General features: G+C 32.8%; 3 protein-coding genes across 7 annotated transcripts; 2 read left to right on the top strand and 1 right to left on the bottom strand.

Annotated features, from left to right (window-relative positions):
• Positions 1 to 3,556: 3,556 nt before the first annotated feature.
• Positions 3,557 to 9,731, top strand: LOC116343812 (scoloptoxin SSD14-like). Of its 5 annotated transcripts, none has more exons than XM_031772063.1 (8): positions 3,557 to 3,668; positions 6,269 to 6,430; positions 6,498 to 6,733; positions 6,803 to 7,528; positions 7,654 to 7,723; positions 7,810 to 8,047; positions 8,115 to 8,549; positions 9,181 to 9,731. In XM_031772063.1, the coding sequence occupies exons 1-7, from the start codon at positions 3,655 to 3,657 to the stop codon at positions 8,379 to 8,381; spliced, it is 1,713 nt and encodes a 570-aa protein (XP_031627923.1). In that variant the 5' UTR covers positions 3,557 to 3,654; the 3' UTR covers positions 8,382 to 8,549; positions 9,181 to 9,731. The 5 variants fall into 5 exon arrangements, with proteins under 5 accessions (XP_031627923.1, XP_031627922.1, XP_031627924.1 ...); XM_031772062.1 differs by lacking the exon at positions 3,557 to 3,668 and adding an exon at positions 4,606 to 4,797; XM_031772065.1 differs by lacking the exon at positions 3,557 to 3,668 and adding an exon at positions 5,165 to 5,254.
• Positions 9,732 to 9,866: 135 nt separating this feature from the next.
• On the top strand, positions 9,867 to 11,906 carry LOC116343813 (senecionine N-oxygenase-like). The gene is made up of 7 exons (XM_031772068.1): positions 9,867 to 10,306; positions 10,370 to 10,696; positions 10,770 to 10,803; positions 10,889 to 11,097; positions 11,157 to 11,278; positions 11,340 to 11,381; positions 11,453 to 11,906. The coding sequence occupies exons 1-7, from the start codon at positions 10,015 to 10,017 to the stop codon at positions 11,768 to 11,770; spliced, it is 1,344 nt and encodes a 447-aa protein (XP_031627928.1). The 5' UTR covers positions 9,867 to 10,014; the 3' UTR covers positions 11,771 to 11,906.
• Positions 11,907 to 12,009: 103 nt separating this feature from the next.
• On the bottom strand, positions 12,010 to 13,757 carry LOC116343814 (protein C19orf12 homolog). Its single transcript, XM_031772069.1, has 2 exons — positions 13,358 to 13,757; positions 12,010 to 13,280 (listed from the first exon to the last, which is right to left on the bottom strand). Exons 1-2 carry the CDS (start codon positions 13,512 to 13,514, stop codon positions 13,033 to 13,035), a joined length of 405 nt encoding a protein of 134 aa, XP_031627929.1. The 5' UTR covers positions 13,515 to 13,757; the 3' UTR covers positions 12,010 to 13,032.
• Between the last annotated feature and the right edge of the window lie 1,555 nt (positions 13,758 to 15,312).

Below are 15,312 nucleotides of genomic sequence, written 5' to 3' on the forward strand. Positions count from 1 at the left end.
TGCTGATGATAATAATAAATAAACAAGGGAAGCCACCAGAATACGTACGCATACAGCAGACAATTTTTTTCTGTGTGTTTCCTCTGTTCCCTTTGCCTTTATTTTTTATTCATTTGCTCTCTTTCTCTTTTCGATAATTCGTTGTTTTTATTTTTATTTTGATTTTTGTTTTGTTTATCGTCATTCTTTTCGATTCTATTGTGTGCGGAACATTTTCCCATGGCATATTGACTTTCTTTGATTGTACTCAAAACAGAAGCCGAATAAATAGCCAGAAAAGAGAGGAAAAAAAAATTGGCATACACACGCACTTGCGATGAGAAGAACAACAACAATAAAATTTAGAAAAAAGTGACGCGATCTATGGGATTTTAAAGCGTGGCCATTACGCGATATAACATACGTCCGTCATCATTTTTGTGTGTTGTTCGTGTGTTCTTTTCCACAATGAAGAACTAAACAAAGAAATCATTTTGCAAAATGTTTCTTTTTTTTCATTCAAAATTATATACATTGTACCAATAGTATTTTTTTTTAAAGCAATGTAGCCATATTTCTGATGCAAATCGTTTGAAGCGATTCCCACTGGAACTTGAGAGACATGCAGTTTGGCGTCCATTTTAAATTGAGTTCAATCAATCGATATATTAAGTCACGAATAGAGGAAATTCATTTATTTAAAAAAAAGAGGCAGCCAAGCATCGACCGAAAGAAAGATGTCGTATATTTTACGAAGCATACAACAGCAGTATGTAGAAGCATATATAGTCGATCAAGGCATCGTTTCTTTTTTTTAATCGACATCGCAGACGCTAATACATACAATTATATTTTTATATGTTGTCGAGGGAACATTCTTGCTCTCTGTATTTATGCCTGAGAATGGTTTACGTTTTAGTGTACTGGTGTGTGGTGAGTGAGTTGCTTTGTCTCTTCAAAAATGAAATATTTTTTTCTCACCAATACAATCACAAAACAGTGCTTGGCTCATACCACTTTAACAACCAAGCGACCGACGAAATACAGAAAAAAAAGAATGCCATAAAATACATTAGCAAAACGAAAAAAGGAACTCAAGCCGAAATGAGGCGAGAACGAGAAAAAAAACTTGCGCGTCTCTGCGAATTAATTATTTTACCCTGGGCATTTCAATGCACACATACAAATCGTTTAATCGTCTATGTCTTTGTCGTCGTCACCATCAACGATTCGGCTCGTTGCTACGATTCTCTTTTTTTTTCTCTACATATTTTACATAATTTTTTACTTTGTACGCTCATTTTTTTTCGCGCTGTATAATACAGAGTGTGTAATTAAAATGCGATTCTCAGTTAAAATAGTCTACAATGCAGTGAATGTAGACAAGAAAAAAGGTTGAGAGAAACGAGAGCTCAGCTTGTATTGTTCGCAGGGAAAAATTATTTATATATAAGGCAAAATAAAATGACACAAATACCATTAACGAAAAATTCTCTGACGCTATCTCGCTTGTACATGAAGCCAACGACTCATTTTTACCATTACAACATCGCTTGCATATATAATTTGGTGCGGCCTCCTTCCCGCTCCGCATGTTCCATTTTTTTCCCATTTTGTTCGTCGTATCAATCAATAAAAATTTGCATTGGCTTTTTATATGTTCTTCTTTCTTTTTTTTTTGCTCTGCTGTATATATTTTGCTGGTTGTGTTCTCATTCCATTTGCGCTTTAGTCGTCTTCGTTAGTTTCGCTTCCATCCATCTTCAAATACATTTAAATGAAAAAAAGAAAAAAAAAATATGTGTGCTACCAATACAAATGCATAGCACCGTAGCCACAATAATTGCTTTCAACTGAATCGTTCCACAATGTCGACGACACATTCGGTTCATGCACACTTGAAAACGATTCAATGCGAACGAACGAACGTTGAAGCGAACGAGAGTAGAAAAAAAAGAAGAATTTTAAACCGAATTACGATTTTAACAATTCATTCAATTGGAAACCAGCCTTTATGCCACCGGTCACTCGTTATCCGCTCGTATGTTGCTTCGCCAACCGTCGACAATGTCGCTCTCTCTTTCTCTCTACCATACATACCAACACATGCGAAGGCTTGCGATGCGGTTGTATTGGTGCTTTATCCAAGTTTTAAAAATAAAAATTTGCGGTTCAATTTTTCTGTCGTTACGTATTTTTTTTCCTCACTCATTCGTATCTATGCTGCTTCGATATTTGGCCCGCATGTTGTGTATTGTGTTTGAATTGACAGCGAAGCACATTCCAACACATGTTCACATTTCTGTCTCGCACTCATACATGTGCACCGCTCAACCGACAACCAATACAAGTGCATTCGAAAAGAAAAAAAATGGTACGATTGCGATCGTGTGCGTCTCTTAGGCATCGGAATCGGCATCACAAGCACACACAAATACAGACACACATCACTAAATGCATCGTCGAGTCAGGTCCAAATTTCAATCGCATACATTTTTATGCAGCTTGCCGTTCAATTAGTTGTTTTTGTTGTATTTTAGTTTACTTTAGGGGAGATTCAAAAATTCCTCTTTTCATTTTTGTAACTCGAAAAAAGAACATTGTATTTTTCTACACTCTGAATACATAACGAAACCCTAAATCGGACTTTAAATTTCATGCAGGTGAAGATGTTGTTGTTGATGATGATGATGATGATGCACTTGTAGTTCGTTGCATTCAATGCACACCTATAGGCCATACCATATCTATTGAATTTAATTCGTTTTATATATATTTTTCTTATTTTTTCTGTTTTGTTCGCTCGCTTCATCGCCTTAGTCCCTTTTTACGATGTTTCTTTACCTGCGTTTCAAATCAATAAAAGTGAAATCATTGCATTCCTTTATTTTACTATGCATGCGAATGACACAAATTTCAGCCTACCAGACATATCTATTTGGGATTTGTTCTACTTATGTATGACGACGCGTCTATCGCTTAAACATATGCAGACGGAATTAGGTGATCATTTTTACTTCTCTTTGATCAACGAGCTCACTTCTAATAATAAAGAATTTATTATTTTTTTTTCGAAGATGAAACATCAACAGCACACTCATTTCAAAACATGTTGAGATATAGTTTTAAGGTCTAAGGGTAAGTTTGGCATTTCCATAATGATTTTGGTAAAACCTGATAACAGGTTTATATACAATATATAACAATGAAATAAACTACGTGTGTTAATCGGAATTTCCAAATGTCATTAAAACATTAAATTAACTTTTAATTCATTTTTTATCAATTGCAAATAAACCGATTTCGACACTTCAAAGATAAATCACTGCCTCTTTTGATTGATTCGATAAAATACGTAGATGGTATCTGCCCGCAATGAATTATTTACGATCTTACCAGAAAATGTGCACGACCAATTTTGAATGATAATTTTTAAAGTAATTAATGATAAAAATTCTTTCTTTGTAAGATGCTCTTCACTCTCATTCTCTACCAGCGATTCAATAAAGATAACTTATCAATATTACAATAAAAGCCAGACAAAAAGTGCTGATATATTTGTCACTTCATGCATTTACTTCATTCATCTAGCGTCGTTCACGGGGAACTCCTTATCAACGATCTAAAGATCATTATTGTGACTTTTCTTTTGAATTTTAGAATATTACAAGAAATATGGCTAAAATAGTGTAAGTATTTATTCACTTTGTTTTTACAATAATTTTTTTGTGGGTAATTTCCATTCTATTAAATGGAAAATATTGATTTTGAGTGAAAAATCTATGGAGCGGACGTTTTCTTTTTCAAAATATTTTCATCTGAGTGATGAGTAATTAAAGCATTATTATAAAAAATGAATTTTTGGACCACTTAACCGACAATAGGTTCCTATTTTTTGCAAATATTGAAAAGATTTAGTGGATCATTTTCAGCATTGCTTATAATATGTGAAGTGAAAAATTATATGATATGTATGATTTTGGAGTAAAATTTGCTATTCCATAACGCAAAACAAATGTTGAGATCAGATAACTTGAAATAGATTATTTTTTGGCGTAACTGATTATCAAATTTTATGAGACAAATTAGGCTAAATAAAAAAAATTCCGCGCTTAATTTTGTAAGGTCAATTGATCAAACATCAAAAGTATTATCAATATCATTAAATAACAAAATTATATCATTAGATAATTGAGATTTGTTGAAAGTAAACAGCATTTTTATTTTTTTTTAGTCGATAAAAAGTGTGAACTGGTTATTCTCTGCGTAAATATTGTAAAACTCTACAATTGGCTCTATAAAAATAATTTTATAGACTACTTAATAGCTACTTAAACCACATTGTAACATCAATTATTGGGCACTGTGAACAGTTATCACGAACTGAATATATTCTGAATAATGTGTATGGTTAGTTCCATAAATCACTTTACTACAAAAGAAACATACAAGACATTCCCATTAATCGTTGTCCAGATTCCATTTCAATCATTGCTTTCTATGTTCAAATACATTTCAAATACAACTGTCCGTAATAAACAAATCCAATACAGACGAAACAATTGTAGTATCGAGTATATGCTTGTTCACGCTGTGCGATCAAATGCGGCGTTTATATTTCAGTCATACACCAGACTCAATACAATTTGCATCGTTGTAGGCTGTCTAATATTTTCGAAAATATTAAATAACATTTTTATATCAGAACCACTTTTGAGTTACCGTTTAACCGGTTGTGATTTAGCAGCTATAGTGTTTCGATTATATTATTATAATTTATAAGTCAGAGTGAAATACTTATAAAATGACCAAATTTGTGTTAGTATCAAGTATTTGAAAAATTATTTGTCGTACAATTTAAGCACACCTATGCACACTTGAGTCGTTACCGTTGTTTACATGAATAAGTTTCGTTTAAATAGCATTCATTTAAACAGCAAATACGCATAATTATAGACAAATACACGTACAACAGTTTATGTACCATTTACTCAATATCCAAAATCGTTGGCTCTCACTCACGTGCAATGTGATCAACGTCACAATCAGCCAAGTGAAAAATTTGTTTTTTAAAAATCAACCAACAATTTGTATACTTGTTTCAAGTATAATCAAACCCGAAGTCGCTGATCAATATATCGGCTTATAAATTGAAAATTTTAATTTTAGGCAGTTTAAAGGTGTATTCAGTGGCATTCCAGTGTTAATTAATTTGATAAATTCCTTGAAATTGAAAAAAATATCACTTCCAACAAGACATTGGCATTATAATGATGTGAGTTTTATTTGCAACATTATCAATTGATTTTCGTTCGTGTTTAACAATAGACTGGGTCGTTCTGCATCAAAAGTTACGACTCAATAGATTTCAAAGAAATGTATTCACTTAAATTCATATGGAAAATAGACAATACGTAAATCAAAGTTCAAACATTACCAGATAATTCTAATATTATATGTATTTCATAATAATGAAATGTGCACTTTTTGTATATACGAATGCCCAAAAATACATTTCTCCAAACCGGAAATTAAATTATATTTTTTCATTGATGATTTCAATTAATTTTTATGGAGTGTGCATTTGTTGCGACTTGCGACAATTCAACTCAACAATTCTGTTTGTCATTATTTTGTTTACGTAATTTCAGTTGGCTTTTTTCACAACATTTTCACATGGAAATCCATATTTTTTTTCGAAAACAATTGAATGAGAATTACTTTTTCAATTGTTTGCTGATAAGCGTGTGTATTTAAGTGCATGAAGTTCATTACCGTTCATTTTATCTTAGTAATTAAAAAAAATGATTTCAAAATCGTGATATTTTCAAAATTTTGTAGTTAAACTTGCTTTGTAATCGTTGCTCACAAAAATGTATGAGAGTGAAAAAGAGTGAATGAGTTTTTTTAACACGCGGTACTGCGAGTGATAATAAATGAAACTCTTGTTGAGGTGATAACAATCAATTTATACTCAAATTAAAAGCTAATGTTCAAATTTTTGCAGTATAATCATGACTCCTGTCAAGGTTTCCTACCTTCATGGGAATCATTTGTGTCTGAATTATTCAACGCTTCACTGACTTAATTGATCACCAGTACTCATTTTTATGGATTTGAACGTGATATTTATAAAAATCGTTTTCGCGTGATTTTTATGGAATTGAATGTCAAAGTGTTGAATATATACATATCAAGGGACAGGCCTACGTGATATTATGCTTTTGACTAAATCGTAATTCTTAATAAAACACTAACTGATAGATTTGCATTTTTCGTTGTTTTTTAGTTTGTCAGTGCGTAAAAAAGTGTTATTTGCTGCCGTACTTGCTGCTTTGGCGGTTATTATTTTCTCTGCTGTAGTATTGACATTGAAGCGTGACAATAAAAATGACGTTGTTCACCAAGCAGCCGTCGTTACGAATGGTTTGGAATGTTCATCAATGACTAGGTTTGTATTCATCAAATTCATAAAACATACGCATTTTCAACTACCCCCTTTTTCTATCTCAATTTAGTAAAATCTTAAAAGACGGTGGTTCTGTAGCAGATGCAGCTATTGTCGCGTTACTTTGCGAGGGTGTTGCATCCCCCCAAAGTACTGGCCTCGGCGGTGGATTTGTAATGACAATTTTCCGAAAACAGGAAAATAAAGTGGAAACATTGATTGCACGTGATGTAGCTCCGTTGGCGGCGACTGAAGATATGTTTGTTAATACAACGGTTACAGGAGGAAAAGCCGTTGCTGTTCCAGGTTTACATTAAAATAATTAGACTGTTTTCTTTTTTCTAATCAAATTAATTTATTCATTTTTTGTGCCAGGCGAACTAAAGGGTTATTGGGAATTGCATCAGAAATATGGAAAATTAGATTGGTCGGTGTTATTCGATCCAGTCATTGAACTCTGTCGTAAAGGTCACCAGGTTAGCCCATATTTGTCGCGAATTTTAGAAAGTAAAAAACATGTGATATTGGCATCGCCAACTCTATCTGAAGTGTACATCGATCCAAAAACAAACGATGTATACAGAAAAGGCGAATTTGTTAAACGATCAAAATTGGCTGACACACTGGAAATTATCAAAAAAGAAGGTGTCGATGCGATTTATAATAATGGATCTGTTGGCAGGACAATGGTGGAGGATATTCAACACAATGGCGGCATAGTTACCATCGAAGATTTAAAGCAGTACAATGTTCGATGGGAAGAACCAATTTCGATTGGTTTAAAAGATAATAAAACACTCCATGGTATAACATTACCGGGAAGTGGAGCCTTGGTTGCATTCATAATGAATGTTCTGAATGATTATTTACCACAAGAAGAGTCGATAACGTCAATGCAACGAATCACAGAAGCCTTGAAATTTGCATACGCAGAACGCACAAAACTGGGCGATGGTCATTTCGTTGAAGACGCATTGAAAGTCGTACAAAACCTAACGGATTCCAAATTCGCAGCAGAAATTCGTCAAAAAATAGAAGATTTTAAGACTTACGAAGACTATAAGCACTATGGGGCTAGCTTCTCGTCCAAAGAGGATTCGGGTACTGCCTAGGGGCAATTCACTTAAAAATTGCCTTTCTATTATTTAATAATTGTTATTGATTCTTTTTCGATTATTTCGATTATTTTAAATTAATTCTATTCTTTTCTTTTGTGATTATCTTAGGTACTGCACATATCAATATTATTGCATCAAATGGAGATGCAATTTCAGCTACGGGAACTATTAACACTTTGTACGTTTAAATGATTTTTCATTGTTTAATCAACATTTTACGATGAAAATTTTTATTAACTGGTTTTCACTTCAACTGAATTTCAGATTTGGATGCAAAATTATTTCTCGAACTGGAATAATTTTAAATGATGGGATGGACGACTTTTCAGTGCCTGGTCAAAATAATGCATATGGCGTTCCGCCGTCACCAGCCAATTTTATTCGGCCACAAAAAATGCCATTGTCTTCCATGTGTCCGACAATTTTGCTGGATGAAAATCGAAATGTTGAAATGCTCCTGGGCGCCGCCGGTGGATCAAAAATAACATCTTCAGTTGCATATGTAAGACTTTTTTACTGGTTTTTGCTTTTTGGAATGAAAATTAATTTAAAGTTGTAAACAATTTTAGGTGCTTTCACGGTATTTATATTTCAAAGAATCTATTGCGACCGCAGTACATGCACCACGACTCCATCACCAACTTGCACCAATGCAATTGCAATATGAAGAAGGAATTCCAGACAGTATTATTGATGGATTACGTGGGATCGGTCATAAAATGGTGCGAACACCTTCGGACAGTGGGTTTGCAGCACTAACTGCCATTGGTCGTGAGGGGAAACAGTTTGTACCGGTATACGATCATCGACGAAAGGGCAGCATAGAAGTATTTTAGATAGGCATTTTGTGATAAAGAGCACGATTTTATACAAGGAAACACAAAAAACAACATACACGTAGCATTTTTATTGCACTATATTCCTGAACATACTGAAATTTATTGCCACCAATCACTTTCGTGATTTTTTTATTATTCTTTTGAAATGTATCTACAAGTTTATAGGTAAATAACTATAATTTATGAAATAAAATACTATAATCAATAACTTCCATTCGTATTATTATTATTATTAACTCTCAGAAAACTCAGGTGTTGAAATTCAAAGTAATCAGAGCAAAATGCCATTTTAACATGGAGATATTTTTTCACATGTTAAAATGCCGTTTTACCCGCCAAGAAATGTGTTGCGGGTAAAATGACATTTTACCATGTGAAAAAATACCATCATGTTAAAATGGCATTTTGCTCTGATTACTTTGAATTTTAACATCTGAGTTTTCTGAGAGAATGCAAGACATAGACAAATAATAAAGACTAGTATAAAAGAATCTAGATAAGAATCTTCCAACTAGTATAAAAGAATTAAAAGAAAATTGTTAAACATTTTTGTTACTAATAGCCAAATCAAACAATGTATCTACATAAATACAAGCAAATTGTGTTACATTTATATTTTCGTCATTTTTTTTAAGTACATAGAGCTCATTATCGTTCTTTATAATTAAATCACTTTATCATATTTTCAAAATTTCGAAGATTAAATTGTTTTGGAATCATGTGACAAAACAACAAATTGCTTACGGAATGTTTTCAACATTATGATTGTTACTTTTACTTTCACATTTCGTTTCAGATTCACCTTGGGCAGGGTAATTATTTCTTTTTACAAATTCACAAACGGAGCGAATTTTATACTTTTTGATTGTCAGCTATATGTGGACAAAACGACTTTATAGAATAAAAAAAGAATTAACACAAAACTTAGAAACCGAGTGTTAGACTCTTGAAATCATGGTAATACTTTGCTTGAATATTTAAAATAACGACTAAAAGGTTTAGAAATCGATTAAATGGTTTGATCAAATTCTCGCCGATGAACTTCAATCTTTTGGACAATGTGTAAAATCGATCTGCGCACCCACACAAAAAACAGACAAAAGTATACTCAAAAAAAGTTTACTAAAAAGTATATGAATGCTTCTCATGATATTTAAATAAAGTGTTAAAACAGTCGTGATTCAGAAGACGTGCGAACCAATCCAAGTTAACCTATTCAACTACAAAAAATAAAATAAAAAAACATTTTTTCCATGAATTGAGAGAAACAATTTTTTAATTACCTAAAATATTTGATCTACTTATTCCTAATCAATTCCAAACGCATGCCGAAAGAAATTTTGTATAAAAGATACAGACATAAATAATAAATTTTTGAGCAACATCTGTAAATCATCTACCTAATTTAAAAAAAAAATAATTTCATGTTTTCGACGTATAACATTTTGGTATTTTATTATTCGCCACAAGAATGTTACTTATAATTTGAAGCTTAAGCAAATTCGTAAAGCGTATAAATATCGCGTCAGTTCATACAACAAATTAGTTGCTAAGAAGAATATTTTCAACAATAAATAATCGATCTCCGAATTTCTCAACGACTTTTCTTTTACGTGGTTCTGGTAAAATTATGGCCACATTGACAAAAAATCGATTCATTTTTTTGGAACTTTTGTGTGGATTAATAAGTGCACACGGACTCGATATAGCCATCGTTGGGGCGGGCCCTTCTGGCCTTGTAAGTGCTAGAAATGCTCTCAAAGATGGACACAAAGTAGATATATACGAAAAAAGCGAGGCTATTGGTGGTGTTTGGTACTATACGGATAAGACTGGAAATGACTCGTTTGGATTTCCCATTCACAGCCCGATGTATCATGGAATGAGAACGAATATTCCACATCAAATTATGGAGTTTCCAGGTGACAAAAAAAATAATCTGAATTAATTTTCGTTAGTACAATTTCCAATTCACAACCATACAGGATGGAAATATCCTGAAGGATCACAGTCATATCCAACATATGAAGCCGTTTGGAGCTACATAGACTCTTATGCTAAGAAATTCAAATTAATGGAACACATCAAATTACGTCATTTAGTGGAGGAAATTATTTCCTTGCCAAATGATAGATGGCAAGTGAATGCCAAGATTTTTCCCGCCCAACAGACCCAGAATAAAACATATGATGCTGTTTTTATTTGCACTAATCTTTATTCTTGGCCATACACTCCACATATTGATGATGCGGATAAATTCGAAGGGATAATCTTACACAGTCACGATTTCCGGAAAGCTGACGATTTTCGCGGTTCGCTATATAGTTGCTTTGGTCAATATTTTTTGTTTTAATAATTTTTGTTTTGTTTGATTCATAAAAACAGGAAAGGAAGTTCTAATTATTGGTAGTGGTGAAAGGTGAGTTTAAGATAATAAAATCACTTTCTCTCATTCTCTATTCTTCTATTAATTTGGTGATATTTTAATCATTGTATATCAAAAGCGCACGGGATATAGGACGTTTACTTTCAAAAACCGCCAAACGAATAGCAATCAGCACAAATCAACGACCCTTTGAATCGGATGAAGCACGTCTTCAGTTATATGGAGCCAATTTTTCATATAAGCCTACCGTAAAATGTTTCACGCCAAACGGAGCAGCATTTAGCAACGGAACATCACAAACTTTTGATACAGTTATCTATGCAACAGGTAAATAAAAGAGAACAAATTCTCACAATGAATTATCTAACGATGTCTAATACCTTCAGGTTACAGATATAAGTTTCCATTTTTAAGCAACGACACCGGAATCAAAGTGGATGACAATTTTATTTATCCTTTGTACAAGCAAGTTCTGAATATAGAACATCCCACAATGGCATTCATCGGGGTACCGTTCAAAGCTTTTTTCATTATCTCTTCCTATATTTACAAGTTTCTATATTTATTAGGTGCCATTATTTGGTGTGAATAATTATGTATACGATTTGCAGGTAAATGTGATCTATATGTGTCGAAAATTGTTTAAAAAAACCTAAAAATTCAAATTTTCTTGTGACAACAGGCCAGATTTGCACTGAAATTCCTCTCAAAATCCAAGGAATTTCCATCACAAAATAGTATGTATTTGGATACTAATGCGTATGTCGAAAATCTGTGGAAAGTTTGGAAGGTTCCGAAAAGTAAAACCCATCTCATTGGACTAATGAATTTCAAACAATACTATGAAGAATTTGCAAGAATCGCAGACATTGCCAAAATTCCAGATATTATTCAAACTTTATTTCACGACGCAATAATGAACATATTTCAAGATCCAGTCGGTTATCGTAATTATAAATACATCATTAAAGGCGATAAATATGAAAAAGAAAAAGAATAGAGAGTATGTATATGGTTCAAACAATAAAAAACACATCAAATTTGTGTGACGTTAAGAGTATAGTTTCGTAAAATTAAAAAAAAAATTGTGACAATAAAATTCATATTTGTCAACAACTGTTTTATAACTCTTGGAATTTGAATGGTAACTCAATTACAGTAATCTGAAAAAAGAGAACTCAAAACACTTTAGATAGTGTTTTGATAGATCTATAAACTCATCAATACAAATACACATTTTTATTTATATAGCTGGAATGAGAGAAATAATTCGGCGGTTCTTAAATGGTAAAATAAGACTTGGTGGCATAGCGTTTCATTGTCGAATATAAGCGATGAGTATATTCTGTCAATTTATTAATTAATTTCACAGTAATTACCTCGATTATATCGCTGTTTGTTTTACCTTATGAACATAAGGTTTTCGTCAATAGCAACGTAAATGCTGAGTATCGTTAATTCGAGAATTTGTGTTAAATGAATTCAGTATTTGAATTTTTTTTAAATTCTTAAAAAAAAACATTTTTTTTCTTTTATTTGCTTTGTCATCGAAAATGCAATACCCACTCAAATGAGTCACATAATATCATGTTTAATAAATATGGTTTTTTGTTTGTAATTGTAGTATGTAAATAAATAAAACAGCATTTGCTAGCAAATTTAATTAATACGTAATGTTTTGAACTTCGACTTATAACTGAATTTGGGATATGCCATATTTTACAACTTTTCCGCTTTGAAAATGGATTATTTTTTGATAATAAAAATGTTCAGAATACGGTAACTTTAAGACTTGTAACTGTTCACTGAGCATATTTAAATCATGTAAGACATTATCTATGGATCCATTTCAATGCATACTCGTTTTCAATAAAATCTTAAAATTCGTTTCGATACAGTTAAATACCAAGCATACGAAATTTCATTTAAAACGAATACAGACGACAATTCTTGCGTAAGATTGTGAATAATAAATTGAATCGACATTTAATATCATGTTTAATATTATTGAAATCTAGCTGATGTTGCAAAATTTGCATAATTGTAAACTAAGGCATATTTAAATTAAAAATGAAAATTATACAAATATTTTTTTATAACGTATGACATGAATTGAATTGAAATCAGCATAATTTGGCTACAATAAAATATATAACGAAATCAATAACAATTTAACAATGAAAGTACCGTTGTAAAATAGCTACAACATCACATTTTTTGACAACGATTTCAGATTAACTGAGTTACATTACAGTTTAGCTATTATCCACTTAGGTATCGAAGAAATGATTTGATTGTGACTTCAGTCAGTTCTTTTAAAAGAGGATGCAAAACAGCCTCAGCAGCTTCCCTCCATGATCGACATTTTGTTAGTGCAGTTATCAGTTCAAGCAGTACTTTCAGTAAAGCTTCTTTAGCATCGAATGCTAATCTTTTTCCCCTTTCAAGAAGTTCACGGCGCTCGTTTTCCTTGAAATCTTCGCGAAGAACTGTTGGAGCCGAACGAAAACCTGATGAAACATAAAAAATTCGAAAAAAAAATGTTTAATATTCTGAACAATTTTCATTGTGTTTTGAACTTATTTACTCATGATTCTAGCACCAATTGCACCACCAATAGCACTTCCAAGTCCTATGCCAATCGGCCCTCCAATCAAACCGCCAACAAAAGCAGCACCACCACAAATCAATCCACTTAAAAGACCTCTTCGGATCGATTTGCTCAAATTGTACATTCCACCCATTATTTCTTGTTATTTATTGTTGAAACTTTGATTTGGTTGACAAAAGGTCTTACACAACGAGAATAAAACGCAACAAACTGTATTACAATACACTAATAACGCAATAATCAACGGATTAAAAAAATCTACCGAATGAAACTTTGATTTGTAATGAAAAGAATTGAATAAACTCAACTAAAAAAATCCATGTCGTAGACACTCCGCTTGCAAAAATGCATTGAAAATGCTATGCGGACTGAATTGCGAAGCAGGTTTGTTTTGCATTGTCTAGACTAGAATAATGTGTGTGAAACAGAGACAAACACTGGTGTTTAAAGCGATTCAAGTATTGTAAACGCAACCAGTTTGACAATTCAGCAGCCTAAACACACATTATGCCTTTGTTTTGACTTTTTCAACGTCACATTTTACAGTGTATTCTGCCTTTCTCTTTTGCACTCTGCACGTTAACAAATTATTTGGTTTCACTGGCTATTGACACAATAAACACATATTGACGATTACCCTGATATTGGAGTCTGTGAGATTGTTATCATGCTGTGGTTGATGGAATTTTTTTTAGGTTTTTAGCATCAACACTGGATAACACACAGCAACAGAGTAGAGTCAATAACAATATTGATTAGGGTGGTTCGATTTTTGTGAAAATTCAGAAGGGATACTGGCTATAGTTATAAGTTACGGAAAAATATGTAAGATTTACGAATATGACGTTTTTTTGACATAATTGATGTCACAGACCTAGATCCTCGAGGGGTCCATTTTTTGAAATTTCTCTATTCGACATTCTCAAAAGGTAACAGAGTGAGTCGGACAATTTCGGTAAAATCAGACCATCTCAACAATGAGTTAAAATTTTGTTTTGTTTGGTCATTTTTTTTTGAAAAATGTTCAGTCATGTTCGGACCCTATTTTCAGGTAGAGCTAAGTCCGGGAGCTCTTTAACAGACAATATTGTTTTATCAAAAATAGCGTGCTATTTCGTTTCATTTCAAATGAATATTCAGCCCAATATATTGTCTGCTCTTTAATGGCTTTTGGTGGTCTATTTCACTTAATTAACAGCGTTACGAACCAGAAAAAAATGTTTTTAAAATGTGTTGAACATTTTTAAAAAATTGAAATTTTTGGTCAGATTTCAAAAAATGGACCCCTCGAGGCGCTAGGTCTGTGACATCAATTATGTCAAAAGAACGTCATATTCATAAATCTTACATATTTTTCCATAACTTATAACTATAGCCAGTATCCCTTCTGAATTTTCGCAAAAATCGAACCACTCTAATATTGATGATGCAGCCAACATTGAAGCAAAAACCTAAGAGCTTAACAACAGGATCGCGAAAGAGGCAAATGACGATTAAAGAGGCGTTCTTAAGCAAAAAGCCAAAACTAGAAAAGAACAACAATGAAATCATCATAATCAGCAACGACAGCGACGAGCCAAAACTAGAAAAGAGCAACGATGAAATGATCATAATCCGCAATGACAATAACGACATCGACGAGCCAACGATCACCACAGGCTACAAATATGAGCCGCCAAAATTGTTTCGGTTCCCTTTCAAGGCAAAAAACGTCAAATACCAGCAGGGCCTTGAACTACACAAAAAGCTAAAGCAGAAACTTCGTGACCAATATGCTTCAAAAAAGACTGCATCCTTAGCATATGTTCAGTACAGTGACCAATACCAATGCACGGTTTTGGCACACAGTACTGAGTCGGTGTGTCGCAGCGGCCACAGAGGTTGTTGATTTTTTAGTCACAAACAAATAATAATAATAAAAATTCACAGAC

This window comes from Contarinia nasturtii, unplaced genomic scaffold (genome assembly GCF_009176525.2).
Source record: "Contarinia nasturtii isolate CC-2019 unplaced genomic scaffold, AAFC_CNas_1.1 Cnas_scaffold_1037, whole genome shotgun sequence".
Lineage (NCBI taxonomy): Eukaryota > Metazoa > Arthropoda > Insecta > Diptera > Cecidomyiidae > Contarinia > Contarinia nasturtii.